The sequence below is a fragment of the Salvia miltiorrhiza genome, chromosome 2 (genome assembly GCF_028751815.1).
Source record: "Salvia miltiorrhiza cultivar Shanhuang (shh) chromosome 2, IMPLAD_Smil_shh, whole genome shotgun sequence".
Classification (NCBI taxonomy): Eukaryota; Viridiplantae; Streptophyta; class Magnoliopsida; order Lamiales; family Lamiaceae; genus Salvia; species Salvia miltiorrhiza.
Genome location: NC_080388.1, coordinates 51264693 through 51285013, shown reverse-complemented (window position 1 = coordinate 51285013; position 20321 = coordinate 51264693). Strand labels below are relative to the sequence as shown.

At 35.9% G+C, this 20321-nt stretch overlaps 1 protein-coding gene across 2 annotated transcripts; it reads right to left on the bottom strand.

Moving 5' to 3' along the window:
• Window positions 1-12700: 12700 nt before the first annotated feature.
• LOC131010064 (F-box protein At3g07870-like) lies at window positions 12701-17015 on the bottom strand. 2 transcript variants are annotated; one of them, XM_057937459.1, is made up of 3 exons: window positions 15109-17012; window positions 14495-14602; window positions 12706-13651 (listed from the first exon to the last, which is right to left on the bottom strand). In XM_057937459.1, the coding sequence occupies exon 3, from the start codon at window positions 13503-13505 to the stop codon at window positions 12741-12743; it is 765 nt and encodes a 254-aa protein (XP_057793442.1). In that variant the 5' UTR covers window positions 13506-13651; window positions 14495-14602; window positions 15109-17012; the 3' UTR covers window positions 12706-12740. The 2 variants fall into 2 exon arrangements, with proteins under 2 accessions (XP_057793441.1, XP_057793442.1); XM_057937458.1 differs by having other exon boundaries at window positions 12701-14602; window positions 15109-17015.
• Between the last annotated feature and the right edge of the window lie 3306 nt (window positions 17016-20321).

The following is a 20321-nucleotide window of genomic DNA, read 5'->3' as shown; positions in this document are numbered from 1 at the left end:
CGATCCCGTCAGTTGGAAAGATACACAGGTTAAACGTTCCTGGTCGGTGCAGCGCAGAAAGTTGAAGATGCGTTCGATTGCACGCACCCAAGTTTCAGCCTCAGCTGGATCTCCTGTACCGCTGAATACAGGTGGGTTTTGACGTAAAAACAATTCCTCTATTCTACGTTCTGGCCGTATTGGTTGTGGAGCTATTTCTGGTTCTGGCCCTGGTTCTGGACCTCTTTCATCATTTTGTGGGATTCTTCTCCCACCTCTTGGACGTCCTCTCTTTGGTGGCATTCTGATAAGTCAATATAATATGTTTATTAGTACATGGTAGATGTATTCTAACACTCGTTCATTGCTTCTTCAATTCCTTGTACTAGCTATATCGTATGCAAAACTTTTAAATCAACGAAATATAATAAGTACTTAACACACGAATTTACTGAAGGCGTGAATTTATATATAAGTACTTAAAGATTCTGCCTCCTAGAGGCCTCTTCGAATAATATGGAGTTATAGAACGGTCCATAGGTAGTTACCGTTCCTGTAGTAACAACTTCCTAGATAGATGAATATTACAACCCACGAGTTCGAGATACATCATACAAGCAAATACAACTGCCCTAGACTATCGATCCATGGGAGCTAGCAGACTTGCTCTTCTCCGGATCCTCTTCTGGGTCTTCCTCCGGATCCTCTTCTGGGTCTTCCTCCGGATCCTCTTCGGAGTCGATATCCAGGTAGTAGTCCTCTGTTTCCTCACCCTCTGCCCCGAGCTGAACACGACCACCGAGAAGTCGGATTTTCACCACATCCTTGCAGGGCGTTCCTGCATCGGAGGTCGTAGTACCCTTCTTAAGGGAAAGAGGCTGAGCAGGTAGTGGCTTCCAACTCGTCTTGCCTGGAGTTTTCTTCCTACTTCCCCCAGTGTCATCATGGGCTGGAGTTTTCCCTTTTTCAGCAGTCTTGAGTGCCTGGCGTAAGATCTCACCTTCATCGTTGTCAGTGCCTGCCAGGGCTTTGCCCTTATCAATAAGTTCGCGTGCTTGACGCAAGACTTCTTCTAATTGTTTCATGGCCGCACTGTAAATGGGGTCCTCTTCCCCTGGTGGAGGTGGCTGTATCGGGGGTGTACCGACTGGTGATTGGGGTGGTGGCGTCTCTTTCCTTTGGGTTTTTGGACGTGATGTCCCGGCCTCGAAGTCGTTTCGGCATCGACGACCGAGAACAGACAGTTGTGGGGAAACACTCTGCACTGGGATGGGTGGATCTGCTGTTATAGGAGCCTGAGTAGGCATAAGTGGGGTCCTTTCTTCCGGACGAACTCCAACAGGAGCAAGGTCTCCTGGCCTCATATATGGTCCCCTGAATGCTCTGCCAAAGGCATCATAGGTGTAGTGAATTGCTGCGATGAACCGTGGAAAATTACCTTCTGGATCAAACGACTCTTCTGCAGTGTGTACGTAGTCACCTGCGAGCTCTGTAGCCCATCCCTGCCAGTCTGGTGGAAGTAATAAGATCAAACGCATGATCCCGTCATAACCAGTGGCTCCATGGGGATGTGCAGCTTTCCACAGTCGATAATAATGGGCGAGGAACTCTCCTAGGTCATCTCTCCAACAACGTGTGTAGGTTCGGTATTCCCTGAGGATACTTTCAGGACTTGGTCGCCTCGTCATTTGCTTTCTAGCGGTGCGTCGTGTTCTTGCCATCTTTGAAAGAATGACGTTCTATAATTAAACTCATAATAAGTTATTATAGCAGTAGGTTTCTAATTACTCTCATGTATTAACAACACAAGTCGTGATCATATCATAAGTAATATTGGTCTTAATCTCTGACTTATGCATAATTAATAATTCACAAGTCCTAGATCGTGCAGTCATAATCCCAATACTTACATATGTATTGAAATTTTAAGGGTTGAAAGAGATTCAACTCATTGCACAAATAGTAAATCATTCAATGCACTTTTGTCACTACGAGCTATATAATAAATAATTTTATTGGGTAAGGCAATAGTTGATATGTTTGAACAATTCGAACTATGCCCGTATCATCATGAGTGACACGCTCCGTCATGTCTCTATCTTTATACATCCTCGAGTGACGCCTGATTTTCTTTCTTCTATTGTGTTTTTCATTTCAACTGTAATGAATGATAACTAAACTCATGTATATGTTTTGCTTCTATGTTCTTTGTAAGAGTGATCAAACATTTCTAACGCATCTAAGTTCATCAAGGAATCTACTCAATCATATAGCATGAGATTTAAGCACTTGTACAAACATTTGAAAATACAACTTTCTCAACATTTAATAAATATTTACCTCTGTTTCTCTGTTGAGCAGGATGTTGTGATGAGGTGCTGAGCTTTTGTCAACTGACCTTTCTAACACTAGTATTCAGTAAAGAATAAATTTTGGGATAACTCTTGGGTTCAGAGCAACCGAACTGCTCTGATACCATTCTGTCACGACCGGTCTTAACTAAGGATAGGTAAGCCGGGAAACCGTGACTAGGGAAGGGAAATTAGGAGAGGGGACAGAAAAGGGGTGATAAATAATAATAAAGGAATTGAACTAAGATTGAGACATCATATGAGAAAAAAACACACATAAATAGATAAGAGCGAGTAATCGGTCAAGAGTATCCGATTTAAGTGTTTATACAATAACTTGATTTGACAATCCAACATAATAGGATAATATGCATCATAACTGAGTGTTCGCAGCGGAAATAGAACGTGATACATGTATGAAGACATGTATCGCCAAGAGTTTATTTAGTAAATATGACAAAGCTCCGCACGACACCCCATCATCACTCATCACTGCTCAACCTGCACATTTAGAAATACATGCAGGGCTGAGTACAAAGTACTCAGTAGACATATGCCGAAAATCATATACATACATAATAAATGTAAATTGTCATGCCATTTCAATAGTATAACCAAGGGTTTTTACTTAAAAAGGCCCTAAGCATACTAAATTCATTTGTGATTCTAAAGTTCGTCTGATCAGACTAAGTTCTTTTGTAATCTATCATATCTGAATCTGTGTACCGGAGAGGTGGCCACCTCTCACGGTCACTTGACCGGCCAACCCGCTAGATGACTCACGGTCACTGGTGTACACTAGCCAAGGCAGGATAGCTATCAACTGCTCAAGACCCGAATTCGATTACATGATAACTGGCAAAGCCATATCAGATAGATATCATACTGAAATTAAAACATTTTATGGCAAGACAATACTTGAATTAACTTCAATTCAAAGATTTTGTCATGAAATAACTTGCTTGAACGTAACAGTTAAATTCATTTGATATATATGAAAGTAATGCCTACCTGATTGCAGTGTTTTGCTACTTAAGACAATGATTCTCTTTCCTTAGCGCGATAGGTTACTCAGGCGCTTTTGTTTATTTGAACCTTTGATAACACGAAACATGTGTTCGAGTGAATAATAGAAAAGATAACAACAAATGCAGTGAATCACTATTCACTCATTTCTCTAACTACCCATATTTCCTTAAACGACTGTATCTAACTCATATACAATCGTTCTTCTTTTATCGAAATACTTCATGTACCTTTGAGGATGTAGGAAAGCCCATTTTATATTATTCCTTTATTTATCCATTATAAATAAAGAATAATTTATAAAATATTTTCCTTTTCCCCATTTAATAATGCCAATCAATATATATATATTGCTACTATTAAAAGAACTAATAAGTCATTAATAAATTCTAAATATTAATTCCTGATGAAAATTTCATTGTGAGATTTTAGGAACATTTGTAAAAATATTTTAAAATAATAAAAGGAGTTAACTATAAAAGAAATTTTCGAGAAGATCTAATAATTTTAATATTTTAACCATTTAATTAATAAATCTTTAATATTTCATTTATCAACTATTCCATCTAATATAATTTTACCAACAAGTTCTCATGAAATCTTTCTCAGAATATTTATATATCTCAATAGCTCATTTATAAACTAAAAGTGATATTTTATCAACAATAAAACTTTAAAATCCTTAATAAGAATTATTTAGAAACATTTCAATCTCAACAAAACTGTATAGATTCAACTTCAACTAATAAACTGCTTTTACTCCGAACTCGTATGGAGTCGAATTTTATATCAATAGAAACCTCTTTGAGTCTAGTTTAATTGAAAAAAAAGTATGTTGAAAAACTCCAAGTAGTTTAAGAGATATAGCGATTTTCCCATCGCCTACCAGATTCGGCAGTTTCTGCCAACTGAAAGTCCAGATTTTTGAAAAATAGCAAACGTTACCTGAATGAGCTCAAATTTTATATGTAGATAGCTAACACATATATCTTCATAGAATAAAAATTTGAGAGCTAAATATCAACATATGGTTACTGAAATAATTAACTTAATCATCTGCCTCACGACAGTTTTAGCAGATACGGGCAGTAGACTTCTCGAATTTTAAAAGGGTAGTAAACGAAGTTCAAATGATATGAAACTTTGTACGAATATTTACCACACTCCCATCTATACCCCAGAAATTTCTCATAATATAATAGAAACGGGAATGCATCGAAATAAGGGCGTCAACTTACCCTTGTCCAAGTGAGCACTAATGGAAGTTGTTCGCCGGGGTTTTTTTCTGGTCGTCGTTCCGCGATGGGGTTTAGCCGCGAAGGTCTACGACTTAGTTTTCCTCGTGCGAGATAGATCAGGCTACACAACGGTGGTTTCTCGATCCTTTTTCGTCGTAAGGATAGTGAGAAACGAAGGCCGTAAGTTGGCCGGTGGCTAAGTCGGGAATTCGACGTTGGCCTCCGAAGGATATTGTGGCCTTTGGTCGGGAAAATATAGAGAAGGTTTCGGCCTTTCGATTGTTGGGTTTGGTAGCCTAAAGATGGAGGAACGAGTACACGTTCTCGGTTCAGAGCCTAGTGGCCGGTCGACGAAGAAATGGCCCGGCGAAGGGAGCTCACTTGAGCTCTTGCAAGTAAAAAAACAAATCTCCTAAACTCACTCTTGCTCGCTGCACTTCTTCCTTCTGCAGAACTCTCCTCAATTTGTAGAGGAGTTTCTGCAGACAACAGAATCAAAATGGTGGAAATTTTGGTACCTGGAGTTGCAACTTTTGAAGATTTGATCGTTGAAATTTACATCCTTTGACAATTGTGATCTTACCGTGAAATTTCTTTCTCGGCGTGCTGAAGCTTTTGAAAATTGTGGATATTGGCGTGATTTTCTTCTCCTACAGGAGACTTTGGGGTGTGATGGAGTTCAGATATACTACAGGAAGAAATCTGCAATCTTTACAATCTCCTTCTGCAGTAATGGTGTATTGGAGGGGAAGGTGAATAGTATAGGGAATAGTGTAGGGAATAGTGTAGGAAATAGTGTAGGAATTGATGTGTTGGATGAAAAATCGAGACATACGTGTAGTGCCGTGATCTAGTTTCTCCTAGTTCCTGTAATAATTCTCCAATTCTCGTTTAATAAATACTCGTCGTATTTATATAAATTAAATCCTCAATCTTGAGATTTAATACGTGAAAGTCGGAATTAATTCGCGACTTAATACCTTAACTCATATAATGCGAAATAATAAAATTATTATGCATATGATCTCAAATTATAATTCTAGCAATTTGATTTAAATAACACGATTTATAAAATCGGTTATAAATCTAAATTTTCTAATAATATTGATTAAATCAATAAACTGGTAAAACAAAGTCTCAAACGTATAGTTAAACCAATAAATTTAATTATTGGTTTCATTCATGACTGAATATTAAATCGCAGCTCTGTATCTCTTATACAGACTTTTGCTGAAATAATATTATCTGAACAAAATAATCACCATAAATAATTAAAAGAATTTTATAACTAATGCACATATTTAATCTAATATGTATTTAAAAGAGCGGGGCATCACAAGAACAAACTGCTGGAGATGGGTCTTATGCCTAGATTTGACAGAGAAAAGGTGAACTTTTTCAATTTGATTTTATGATTATGTGTGATATTAATCGCAACAGATTTTATTTTATTTATGAATCTATAAATAATACTCCCTTCGTCCCATAAATAATGGTATGTTTCCCTTTTTGGGTTGTCTCACAAATAATGGTTTGTTTCCTTTTTAGGTTATAATTAACACTTAATTAAAATTTTAATTATGCCAACAAAACCCTAAATCCCTAATTATTTCACCCCTCCATTCCAATTCCACCGCCTCCCATCTCCCATCTCAATCTACCGCCTCCATCTTTCCAATTCCACCATCTCCCATCTTGCCGGTTCCATCCACCGCTGCTGCCCTTCATTAGTTTGCTCGCCTCAACCCTCCGCCGAAGGCGCGACGAAAGCCAGACACGACTACTCGCCGGACTTATAGCAGTAGCAGCAGCAAAGGCGAAGGCGGCAGCGCCTCTTTCTCTCTACCCGCCTCCACCCTCACCTTCTCCACCTGAGCCGCCTTCTCCTCCATTAGCCTTCCCTTCGCTGGTCGCCGGAATTCTCTCATTCGCCGCCTTCTTCCACCAACAACACTCAACCTCTTCTTCAACCGCCAAACCCTAGATCCCTCAAACCCACAAACTGTAGCGTCGCCGCCTTCACCGTTCAGAAACTCTAGCGCTGCTCCACCACCTCCGCCATCCTCAACCCTCGCTTGTCTCCACTGTCTTCTCTTGCGTCGCCTTCACTGAAAATCTCCTCCGCCAGCTAAGCCAACACTGCACTTTGCGTCGAGATCCACGCCGCCAACGTCCTCTTACACTGCCTCGACCAGATCCAGGCCGTCATATGGTAGGCGATGCTCGACCATTCCTTTCTTCGTGTTAGTTTAAAAGACTTTTTTTTTCCTTCAAATTTTGGATGTAATTTTCGTGTAACATCTTGGAGTTGGAAATGTAACATCTTTTGTTGTTAATTTTTATTTGTGTTTTCGGACCTATGGATGTTTCTCTGCATTTTGGTTCTGTGAGTACTTGGAGTTCGGATCTGTGAATGGATCCATATATTGTTGTTTGAAATGTCTGTAGATGGATTTGGGGGTGGAGAGTGAAGGGAAGGCGCCGGCCTCGCCGGTGATGAAAGTGCCGGCAGCAGCAGCAGCAACTAATTTTGGAGGAAGAAATGTTCTTTTATTAACATTATTTAAAACTAATTAACCATTAATTAAAGGGATAATTGCGTGAAAATACGCAAACTTTGCCAAAAATCCATATTTGACGCGAAATTAGGATTTTACATTTTAATACACCAACTTTCGTTGTTGTCCAAATTTGACACGACTTAATTCTTAACAATTCAAAAAATAACCTCTTTTTGTAAATAATTATACAAAGACCCACTTATGTTATTATTTGGGACATTTAAACCAAAACAAGATATTTCCTTATGATGTTTTCTTTTAATCTTTGATCCGCGCCTAAAATGGTTTAAAAGAAAACATCATAAGGAAATATCTTGTTTTGGTTTAAATGTCCCAAATTATAACATAAGTGGGTATTTGTATAATTATTTACAAAAAGGGGTTGTTTTTTGAATTTTTAAGAATTAAGTCGTGTCAAATTTGGACAACAACGAAAGTTGGTGTATTAAAATGTAAAATCCTAACTTCGCGTCAAATATGGATTTTTAGCAAAGTTTGTGTATTTAGGTGCAATTTTCCCTTAATTAAATATGTGGGGCATACAACTTATCTACTAATATAATTCTCCTTAATCTCCGTGCCCAAAAGAAACGGGCCATTATTTCTGGGATTGAGGGAGTATAAAAGATGATTTTTATCTCCAAATTTTTTCTCTCCTCTCAATTTTTCTCACCAATTTTTCTCTCTTTTTAATTTTAATTCTTTTCAAAAAATCGTTAACTTCGATTACTGAAGAAGAAAAAAAATACTACTCCCTCCGTCCACCAAAAATATGCCACTTTACTTTCGGCACGAGTTTTAATAAATTGTGAGTGAAGTTGATAGTGGAGTAAGGGTCCCACTTTAAATGTGAGTGGAATGGTGTGGACCCTACTACTAAAAATGGATGTGGCATATTTTTTGTGGACGGACGAAAAAGGAAATTGTGGCATATTTTTGGTGGACGGAGGGAGTATTCAATATGAATGTTGAATTAAAGACTATGAGAAGAACTTCAATTCGATGTAAAAATCATAAAAAATAAATTTAAAATGAATAAGTTATGATTTTTTAAAGTGTCAAAATTAATTTTTGTTTGCTCTCATTTATCTCTAATGTTAAACCTTGTACTCTTTGTTCACTTCGTTTTCGTTTATTGGTGAAAAAAATAAGTAGATATCATTTTTGTTTCCTTTCAAAAAAAATTGCATGATTGTTTAATTATAATATTATTAAATTATAATAATTTTTAATGAAATTTAGAAGAAAAAAATTATACCCACTCCCTCCCTCAAACATCATCATTTCTTTCTATTTTGGTTCGTCCTGAACATCTTTCTAACCCATTTTTGGAAACAATTTTTCACTAACTATTACCCTTTTAATCTTTGCTTTTTGTGGAACTCATTTTTTACTCATCAAATACATAACTAACTTTTATTAAATCTGTCTCACCCTCTCTAGGGAAGATGTTTGAGGGACGGATGTAGTATTAATTTTAATATGAATTTGTAAATAAAAAGTTAGTTACAGTATATCTTAAAATTAGAATTTAAAATATTATATAGATTTATTTAATTATGTGTATGCATTATTTATATAAACATATCACTGTTATATTTTTCTTTTTATTATATTTATATTTTTAAGGGAAAATTGCATGTAAATACACAAACTTTGCTCAAAATTCATATTTGACGTGAAGTTGGAATTTTACAATTAAATACATCAACTTTGTAAGTTGTTCAATTTTGACGCCGATTTTATTTTCGATGATCAGAAAAAATTACGGGAAGTTAGGATTTCATTTCATTTTGTTATTTGTCCGACGAACTAAAAGGCGTGTGCCAGCGAGCCAGGTAGGAGCTACGTCATTTTAAAATTTGGGGAAAATAAAATCAGCGTCAAAATTGAACAATTTACAAAGCTGGTGTATTTAATTGTAAAATCCTAACTTCACGTCAAATATGGATTTTGAGCAAAGTTTGTGTATTTACATGCAATTTTCCCTATTTTTAATTAGTTTTAGGTTATTTAAATATGAACTTTTAATAATAATACAGCTTGGACTTTTAAAAGCCCAAATCTGTCATATTAAATTATGGCTATTAACTTTGCTATATTGATGGTTTAGTATTATCTGCTCAAAATGAGATTGACTTAATTATTTTCTTTACAATCAATAAATTTATTATTATTATTATTATTATTATTATTATTATTATTATTATTATTATTATTATTATTATTATTATTATTATTATTAAATAGAGGTTTTTGGCAAATAAAATCGCAAACTATTTGGAAATTGCAATTTTAATGCGACTTTTGAAGTGTGACGAATTAAATCACCACCTTTTTAATTTTTTCAATTTCGCACTCCCAATTTTTTTTCATTCGCTGGAGTATTGAATTGGAGCTCACGTGGATTAGTAAAGGGGATGCCGTTTTTGTTAGGCCTAAAGGACGTCGTTTCATACAATTTTCAATTAAAAATTTCTCCAAATTATAAAGGGACTGTATGATGCATGTCTATACATGTATCCTAATTTTCAATAATCAACAATTTTATTGTAACATGCATGAATATTACGTGGCAAACTAATTGATGTAAGCTCCAACTCAATAATTCAGTAATCAGAAATAATTTGGAGGGGGGGTGGGGTGATTTAATTCGCTGCACTTCAAAAGTCACGTTAAAATTGCAATTTTGAAATAGCTCATGATTTTATTTGCCAAAACTCCAACCTAATATTATACTCATTAAGAATTAAGTTGATAGTATTGTTATTATACACTATTTCACATCAAAAATTAATATTTAAATTAACATAGTAATTTTTTTGGCATTCAATTAATCTAATTCATAAATAATAATATTTTAACATAATTTAAGATTTTAAATTAAATAAATATGTTGTGTCTCGTGCAATGCACGGAAAGACGTACTAATTTATACAAAAAATTAAAGGATATTTGACTTGTATTGCCATAAGCAAAAGAGGCAAATAAATTAATTTATCGATAGATAAGGAGTGTTTTGATTGAGCTTGTAAACTCTTAATTTAAAAATTAGTGTCTAACCCGTCGAAATTTGATGGGAATTATTTTATGTCGTTATTTATAACTATTTTATATTATTATAAAGTATGAAATAGTTTATATAAATTATTTTTTAATTAATTTGATTGATCAAATTAAATTAGTAGTATAATATTTGAAATAATATTAATCTCAATCACTTTTGTTAATAAATGTTAGAGAGAATATATCTTTTTATACCAAAGCATAAAACATAGAAATTTTTTACACCCATCCATAAGAGTATAAGTTTTTCATACCAAAATCAATAAAAGGACTAAAACACTCCTAAATAAAAAGAGTATAAGTTACGACTTACACATGATGGCAAGACACGGCCGTATCGTTACCGTGTGCAACCATCGTGTGCACGTATATATACCACTAATTGTGCACACGAAGGCTAAGACACGGTCGTGTAGCCACCGTGTACAGCCATTGTATACAATGGCTGTACACGGTGGCTACACGACCGTGTCTTATGCACACGATGGCTATACATGGTGGCTACACGATCGTGTCTTGCCATCGTGTGCAAGCCGTAACTTATACTTTTTTATTTTTTTTAACTTATTAATATATAGTAAGAGTAATATAATAATTTAACATATTTTGGTATAAAAAACGTATAATCTTATGAATGAGTGTTAAAAACTTCTACTTTTTAATATGAGGTATTTAAAAAGATTTCTCCCTAAATGTTAATTGTAGGTTGTGATAATAAAAATACTTTTTTTGTATAAATTTTCATTTGATGAAATTTATAAAAAGTTGATGTGGGATTGAAAATTTTAGAAGAAAAAGAATATGTAATTTGAAGTATGATATGATGTATGATTGATGAGTCGCATTTGCTGCTAATTGTATATAGATGATATTTATTAAGTTTGTATAAATTCTTAAAATTGACGGATAAGAAATAATTTAATTAAGACAACATATGTCACTTGAATATCATCTCATTCTCATATGGACAGAATAAGACCAGATAATCATCTGGAGCTCTAAAGACTACATACGATTTTTGAACGTTAGAATTTTGAAAACCATATCGTTTGGAGTTTGAAATACCACATCTGAATTTTGAGCATCATTTTGTCTAGAGTTTGAAGATTATAACTTACTTATGAGTATCATTTTGTCTAGAATTTGCAAAACTATAATAAAGTTATGAGAATCATCTCGTTTGGAGCTTAACATGCAATCTCTGACTTTTGAGCACCATTTATTGTGGAACTTGAAAAACGATAACTGAGTTTTGAGCATCACCTTGTCTGAAACTTGAAACACCATAACTGAGTTTTGAGCATCATCTTGTCTGAAATTTGAAAGACCATAACTGACTTGTGAGCAACATCTTGTCTGGAGTTTGAAATATTATAATTGAGTCCTCGTAATCTCGCCCCTTACTCATGAGCATCATCTCGAAAACTTGAAAGATCAAAATTGAGTTATGAGCATCATTTCGTCTCAAACTTTAAACAACATCATCAAATTTGAAGTCATGTTCAATCATCTACAATGATCAGCTCTCTAGTAAATGAAATTCTAACAACTTAAATAATAATAATAATTACTCCCTCCGTCCCACGAATCTTGACACGTTTCCATTTTAGGTAATAATTATTACATTCTCTCTCTTACTTTATCACTTTTATTACTTTCTCCCTCCTATTTTATCACTTTTATTACCTTCTCTCTCCTATTTTATCACTTTTATATTTTATTAACTATACACTTAAAACACTAATCTACAATTCCTTAATTTCTGTGCCGAATCTAAACGTGTCAAGATTCGTGGGACAGAGAGAGTAAAATTTAATTATAATTTATTAATTTATCATTTGAATTTAATTTATCAATACAAAATATATCATAATTTGTCATTTTCATTCATCTACGAAAAAATATGTCTCACTCTTTTTCAGAAATAATCTCATTAGCCTTTACCCTTTTTTGCGGGAATCTTTCTCTGCTCACTCACTAAACACATAATTAACTTTTTCTAAAACTCGTACCCACCTCAAGATTTGTTTTAAACTAATTTTACTTTATTTATATTCCATTGAAAGAATGTGATCAAAGAATTCCCAGTAATAAGTATAATCGTGTCCCCTTAGATGAAATGTGCAGTGGCGCATGAAAAGAGAAGTCGAAGTTAAAGCTCTATTCCAGCGATGCTCATCAAAGTTAAGATCAAGCTCATCTACAAATTCAACGATTTTGGATGGCTTTGAATTTGATTTCTGCTTATGTATAGCTAGGCGAGGGGCTGATTTCGGAAAGATGCAAGTTGACAACTCGATCAGGAGCAGAGCAGCAAGCAGATGGAGCAACACACTTGCAGCACATGGTTCTATATATATTTGATAAATCTGCACGTAAATTTTTCACCAAAGATATACGGCAAGACGAAAAACATTCGAGTGAAAAATTACAATAATTCTAACAGTTAACTGACCAAAAGAAGTTTGGTGTTAGACTTCAAATATGTAGAGTCTCAGACAAGAAAAGCAAACAGCTAGTCAGGAGGCGATGCTCATATTTGTCTCAGAATGAGCGAAATTCTTGAGAGGTAGAAAGCTTGGGGCATAAACAGCGGGCTCCATACGAGACCTGTCAAACGATCCAGTAAGATCAATATGTCGAATAGTTGTAGTCTTGCACTTGCTCGAGTAGCAATGCAGTCGGCGGCTGCCCTGTTCGGATAATATTTTGATGGGCACAAGATCTTTACCATGTGCCAGTTTTGTCCTGATAGCAAATTCCTTTGTCCAAGATTTATCATCTCCGTATTTGCTCATCAACCATATATCAACACACCCACGAGAAGTATCGCACATGCATAAGCAATCCCCCAACGCACAGAGGGTTCTACGACAATCAGTAGGATGATCAGGAACGAAAAAGGTGCTGAAAGATTCGGTTTCAAGATCAAAGCATGCAATCTCTCGAGGTACACCTAGCTTTTCCTCAGAAACCAACAAGTGAAGATTTCCATTCAAGAAAACACTTACTTTTCCACATAACCAATACGCGTGTGCGGATACAGCTACAATAGTTCTCCACAATCCTGTTTCGAGAGTGTATACCCCACACTTCCATGGAGCATATGCCTTAGTTGAGGAATTGACTGCATAATCCTCGAACCACCTAACCACCTTGTATTGACCAGTTAGTTTGCTCACTCCAAGTCCAAAGCTCTCGTACTCAGAGAATGCGGACCATATTGGAGGAATCTTGATGTATTCACGAGTGATTGGATTGCATATGTAGGTATTACGATTCATCCCTTGATTCAACAACAATAGCAACCCATTAGCCGAGCTGTGTACGTGCAATTCTGCACGAGGGAAGCTGAAGCTGAAGAGTTGTTTACAATAGTTTGGAGTGTCCACGAATTCGAGAATTTTGTATCGCTTTGAGCCCTTCTTGCCTTGAAAAAGAGCGAGGCAGGGGACTGATTTAGAGAAATGGGCCTTGATAAACTCACGAGACTCGATCAAAGACTCGATCAGGCGGAGCCACAGCTTGCAAACACACTTGCAGCACACAATGGTCGGAATGGGTAGTTTAGAGAGTATATCTTTGATGATTTCTTCCGGCAGATTTGTGAAGAAATCTTGATTTAATTTTCCGATTCTTAATTGCTTCGTTTCCATGTTGCTTCCTCCCATAAACTCCCAGCTCAAAGAAAAACAGGTAGAAATTTATCCTTTATAAAATCAGACACAATTGGGGAAGAAATGCAATTCTTTTGGGGGCGCTATCAATGTTCGGTGCTGCTGTTCAATATGGCTAATGAGCGCACACTTTTTTTAGACCTTATTAAACCACAAATACTCTCCACAACTTGACATCGAAATCAAGCAGTAAATAATTGAAAGGATAAGTTTTCGAATATAGTAATCAACCCATGGCTTACAAACATACTAGCAGATCATGGCGGCTTGAGTGGGGAGTCCGTGAAGATAGATCTTTAATACTACTACTTTCTACGTTCCATTATGAGTGGCACAAAACTTTTGGACATGCAAATTAAAAAAATAAATGTAAATTGGTTAAAAGTGATAGGTCCTAGACATTTTTAAAGATTAAATTTTGTCATTTATAGAAACAAACTACTTATAGTGGGACAACCAAAATAAAATACATGAGGGTATGATTTCCGATGGTAGATTTTTGAAGAAATCTTGGACCATCTTAGAATTATGACAGTTTTCCTATCTCCTTGATTATTAGAAATGAAGAAGAAAAAAAGCTCATGGAAATGATTAACCTTATAGAGAATGCGGTGGAGACGGCGGATCTAGAGCATGGCGCCTCTGCAGCAGCGGAGATGGTAGCTGTCGTTTGTGTGCTCAGGAGCACCAAAGCTCAAAATGGGCTAAAGAATGATGGGTGAAATGAGAACGTCAGATAATGAATAAATAAATTTCATTTTGTTTTGAAGAAATTCATAAAAAGTCACAATTTGCGCCACACCCAAAAGCCTAAAATTGCTTACGAACTTTCGGGAAAACATCAAAGAAAACACACTTGCAAGCAACAAAATCTTAATATTACAACATCAAACTGTAGGATTCCAAACCCTAATAAATAATAATACCCCCATGTGTGAGTGGCGAGTTAAAAGTTGAAATTTAGGCCTAAAACCCTAACGCATTCCACAAAAACTATTTTAGCAAGTTCAGGATCTGAAGCAAAATACATAGATGTTGTATTCTTACAACAACTCCAACAGACAAGTAAAGACTACAAGCACCAATTTACAAAGAAATTCCGAAAAACAAAGGCATATGACTAAAAAACAAGCAGAAACATAGATACAAAATCGACAAAAAAAAGAAAAAAAAAGAAAAGAAAGAATGCTAGCTCGTTGTAATGATTCACCTTCTAAGGAAAACGGTGGAGACATCGGCCGATCGGTGGAGATGGAAGTAGCCGTTTTGTGTCTTTGGAGCAGCAGAGCTCAAACTGGGTGGACAAATGCGAAGGTGAAATGAAAATTTTCAGATACAGTAATACATAAATCTCATCATGAAACTCAAAAGAAGTCGGGATTCGCGCCACTTTACTACCCAAATCCCATAGGTTCCTAAAATAGCTAAAAGAATTCAAAATACCAAGTTTTTGGTGAATTGACCAATTTAACCATAATCTATATTTGTACTAATATAAAAATTGTATTAGGTATGATATAATTTATTTTTATAGTCTTATTAGACCATCTTCGTCGGTTCTATTAGTGTTTTGTTCTTATGTGGAGCTTGTGTTTGGCATTAAGTTTAGGGTGCATGAGTTTAGAAATTTGTTTTCTATGAGGCACTGTTGTTGCTCACTGAGGTGTAGCTTTTTTTTTTCTTTGCTTAACGCTCTTAGTGTTGTTCTTTGTGATTGTTTTGTCTCTGTGGCTTAGTGACTTTGTGGCTTTCTTTTTTGATGATTGGTGGACGTCATATACCACCAAATAATTCCTGTGGAATTACCAAAATAAATTAGTATAATGGTAAGCAGGGTCGATCCCACAGAGAGCAGATAAAAATCATTCAATTCCCTAAAATCTATAAAATTGGTGATGCCACCACGCCTTAATTTTGGAGAAAATATTAATTAACTGATAAAGCAAATTAAATCAAATAAATAACTCTTGAAATAAATCAATAAAAAGGTAATTCGGCTCAAATAAATCCACTCTAATTCAAACTCTGATCATCGACGCAAAGATTAATTAATCCGTATCAACCAACCAGTTATAGGATACCGTGAAACGCAACGGACGTACCCCAATTCCTACTTACTGTGTCGATAAACAGCTGGAGACGCCAGACCTGCTTATTTCCCTTATTAAAATATAACCTAGCTGGAGACGCCAGACCTAGATTTAATATTCTAATAGCATTAAGAGGAAGGAACCCAATTTAGACCAATTATCCTAGATACGCTAGTAATAATTAATCCACCAATTTATTCCTACTACGAACATGGTAGCTTTATCACTAATCAGCCCTATTCCAACAATTACGGATTGGAGGTGCTAATTGACTGTAATCCAATTTAATCTAAGTTGATCAGGCTTAAATAAAATCAGAATTATCTTTAAACCCTAGGAATCAATCGAAATCAATAGGAACCAATTTTATGCTCAATTAGGTCTCACAGATCAATAAATTAGTGTTTCATTATTCTCGCCGAATTAAAGAAATTAGCTACTCATAATTAAACTAAGAACAAGCAAATAAATTAAAGTAAACATGAAACTAAGCAAATACGAAACCAACGAAATAAACTAAATTTAAAAGCAACCAATCTTCAAACTGAAGTCGAGAGTGACGTCTTCTGCCAAATCTTCAAAACAAAAGTCAAACTCCAATTCCTAATCTAAGCAAAAATTAAAGTAAATGTGCAGAACTAAACAAACTAATCTATCAAACTAACCGCCAATCTTCTCCAATGTAAAAAGCAAAAAAAAGAATTTAAATTGCAAAACTCCAAACTAAAACAAGAGAGAGATTAAAAATCTAACACTAAAACCATTAGTATGGAAACGTGTGTCTAAGAATAATAAAACTTAACATATATAATACTAAACTAGCGGCTCTCCTAATCAAAACAAACTAAGGAATTAAAATCCCTAAGTGGCCGACTCTTAGTTCATGGGCTTCGGCCCCTTAAATAATATTAAGGCAAAATATTAATTAAAAACAAGAGTTTTGGGTTAAATAAATTCTAAACAATTAATTTCAAGCCCAATCTCTAATCTCCTCCAAAATTCATGCAATTCTTTCTCAAAAATCTCGACTTTCACCATCTCTTTGCATCCACGAGATCCATCTAATTCCTGCGCCAAATGTCAACAACTTGGATAATATCAAGGAAAAATCAACGGCAAAACGACACGAAAATAGATAACTAAAACACACCCATCAAATCCCCTCACACTTGAATCATACTTGCCCTCAAGTATGAAGTGAAGAAAAGACTCAAAAGTGGAAATAGCTATCTAGTCAAGACCTCCCCCCTCGACACGACACTAAAGACTCCAAAAGAAAGGAATAAAGCAACAGACGCAACGACCATACGTAAAGAAACAGAAAAGAACAAGGACACTAAACAACGACAAACTCAACTAAAAACAACGGCCAAGTAATCATCAAAACACTAGTAACAGAACATACTGCCAAGTCGAACCATGCAACTCACAATCAACTCTCAACTCTCAGATCAAGAAAAAGGGATATCAAACATGTGCTTTCATTGTCAATTCAGTCCAAATCAAGCAACAACAAATTCCTCTCAAGATTCACTCTTCTCTCAAAAATTCATTTGGAAATTCACACGTAAGAAGAAAAATCCACTTAATCGTGATATGTCATGGTCACATAGTAACTCAAAAAGGTCTTTTCTCATTTGGTTGTAATGGGGCTAAGGGCCATTTGTGATTTTTGGAAAGATCCTAGGGGTCCTAAGCTCAAACATTGAAACTCAAAGTGTGCACATCTAACCCAAACCATCATCCACAATTTCAAGTTCATAGAGAAAAAAAGAAAGCTACTAAACTTAGGGGAAAAATTCCAATAATAACAATGATACTACATGCTCAACTCAAACTGGTGCAACATCTTTTTTCTCTTTTCTTTTTTTTTTCTTTTTTGTTTTCAATTTTTCTTTTCTTCTTTTTTTCCTTTTTTTTTGCAGCACCCTTCTTTTTTAATCAACATGCAATCATCTACAAAATATCCCCACAAATCATCTCCCAAAACTGCTCCCATCCCAAAAAATTGAACTGATCAATGCCACTGTTTGGCCAAACGGATCACAGATCCTTATCATTTTACACAAGACAGCAGTTTGGGCAAACGGCACATGTAAACACAGCTTAACTTTCTCTAGTAATTAATGGAATGAAGTTCAAAATTAGACATGCATCACTGGGCCAAAGAGAGAGTCCAAAACAGGCCTTGGCTAATTATTTAGTGACTAATAAGAACAAAAATGGTCAAGGCTTCAAAAATGGCTCACTAGGGGTTAATGTATGGGTAGGCAATGAAACGCAGGCCAAATGGCTACCCTAATGCCTTCTATCATGCATCACCAATGACTCACAACATATCACAACTTCATGAATAACAAACCACTCAAAAAGAAAAATAGTAGAGAGTGCTCTACTCTAATAAGCTCAATTCTCACATATATGTGGTTTTTTACTCATTGTTGCTCTTATTTGTCATCACAAATGTCATCCAATAAAAACACAAATTTCTCAATCTCAAAATCCCAAATCTCAAGTATAAAACCTCAAGTTCATCACACAACTCAACCGGGTAGCATGCTTATCACTAATACTTCAACAATCACAAGGCTCACCACACACAAAACGACACAAAACAGACTCAACAGAAAACAAACTCAAAGACGCCTCCCTCACACTTAGATTTTGCTTGCCCTCAAGCAAACAAAACAAGCATAAGCAAAAGAGCAACAAGACACACAACGAAAAGAGAAAGACAAAGACATAAACGAAACAAGCGAAACAAAACAAGATAAGGAAGGAAGTCACCGTGTGCGCTACCGCCGCAGCTCCTGCCGAATCGTGGTGCTCAAATTCATGAGGCTTTCCTGTAGTGCAGCCACGTTCCCGTCGATCTTTTTTTTTTTTTTTAACTGAAACATAACAAAAATTAAAACTAAGGAAGGAAAACTAAGAAACTTAAAAAAAATTAAACGAAAAACGAGAATTAAATAAAAGAAGAACAAAACGAAAAATTAAAAGGAAAGAAAGTCGGGTTGCCTCCCGAGAAGCGCCATTATTTAACGTCGTTGGCTCGACTGCTCAAGTGCTCAAAAGATGTCCAGAACAAACAGCGAAACAGAATCCGCTGGAACTAAAGAAGAGGCATCGTAGTACGGCTTCAAACGTTGTCCATTCACGGTGAATATCTTAGCCGTGTCTAAACTGCGAATCTCAAACGCCCCGTCTGGGCAAACAGACTGTATCACGAAGGGGCCAATCCACTTCGTCTTTAATTTTCTGGTCATCAACCGCAGCTTTGACTGGAACAAAAGTACCTTTTGGCCGACTGTAAATGTCTTTCCTTGCAAGTTCTTGTCGTGCCACATCTTGGTGCGATCCTTATACCACATCGCGGCGTCATAAGCTTCAAGACGAAGCTCCTCCACACACTTATCTTTTAAGTCGGGTTGTTCCACATCAAAATGCAGACTTCTGTCGCGTGGCTTCCGTTTGGGCAAACAGTCCGTATGTCCAGAACCTACGAGTTTCGGGTCAACATGAAGAAATTTGTCCTGCACAGATTTAGTCTCAAGATGTTCTTGGACAAAAGGGTCAGTAACATTAGTGGCACAAACAGTATTAACAGCATGGGGACTTTTCATGGTATCATCAATGTTGAAAGTAAACTTTTCTCCATGATAATCCAAACAAATAGTACCACTGTAAACATCAATGACTGCCCTAGTGGTCCTTAAGAAAGGACGACCTAACAGAACACCAGCTGACTCCTTCGACTGCATACCACTCATTTTCACCACATAGAAATCAGCAGGATAAATAAAATTATTCACTTTTCACAAGGACATTTTCAAGCAAACCTTTAGGGTGCACACATGATCCATCGGCTAACTGAATCACAACTTTAGTATCTACCAACTTCACACCATTTAAACTATTATAAACAGCTAAAGGCATGACATTAATAGAAGCTCCTAGATCACACATAGCATGCTCAATCTTAGCATCACCGATGTAACATGGCAGAGAAAACATACCTGGATCCTTGCATTTGGGCGGCAACTCTTTTCGTATCACTGCTGACACGTTCTCGCCCATCACAATCTTTCCAGATTTCTTAGACTTTCCATCGATGAAGTCCTTCAAAAACTTGCTCAGATGAGGGAGTTTGAGTGCTTGGAGGAAAGGAAGATTAATCTCCAACTTTCCAAATATCTTCATGAAATCCATTAGCTCTTCCTTCGGCTTCTTCTTTGCTAACCTCCTAGGAAAGGGAACAGGTATCTCGATCTCGGGATCATGTAGACTCAAAGGTTTATGAACCTTAGACTGCTCACCCTCAACCAATTTGTGT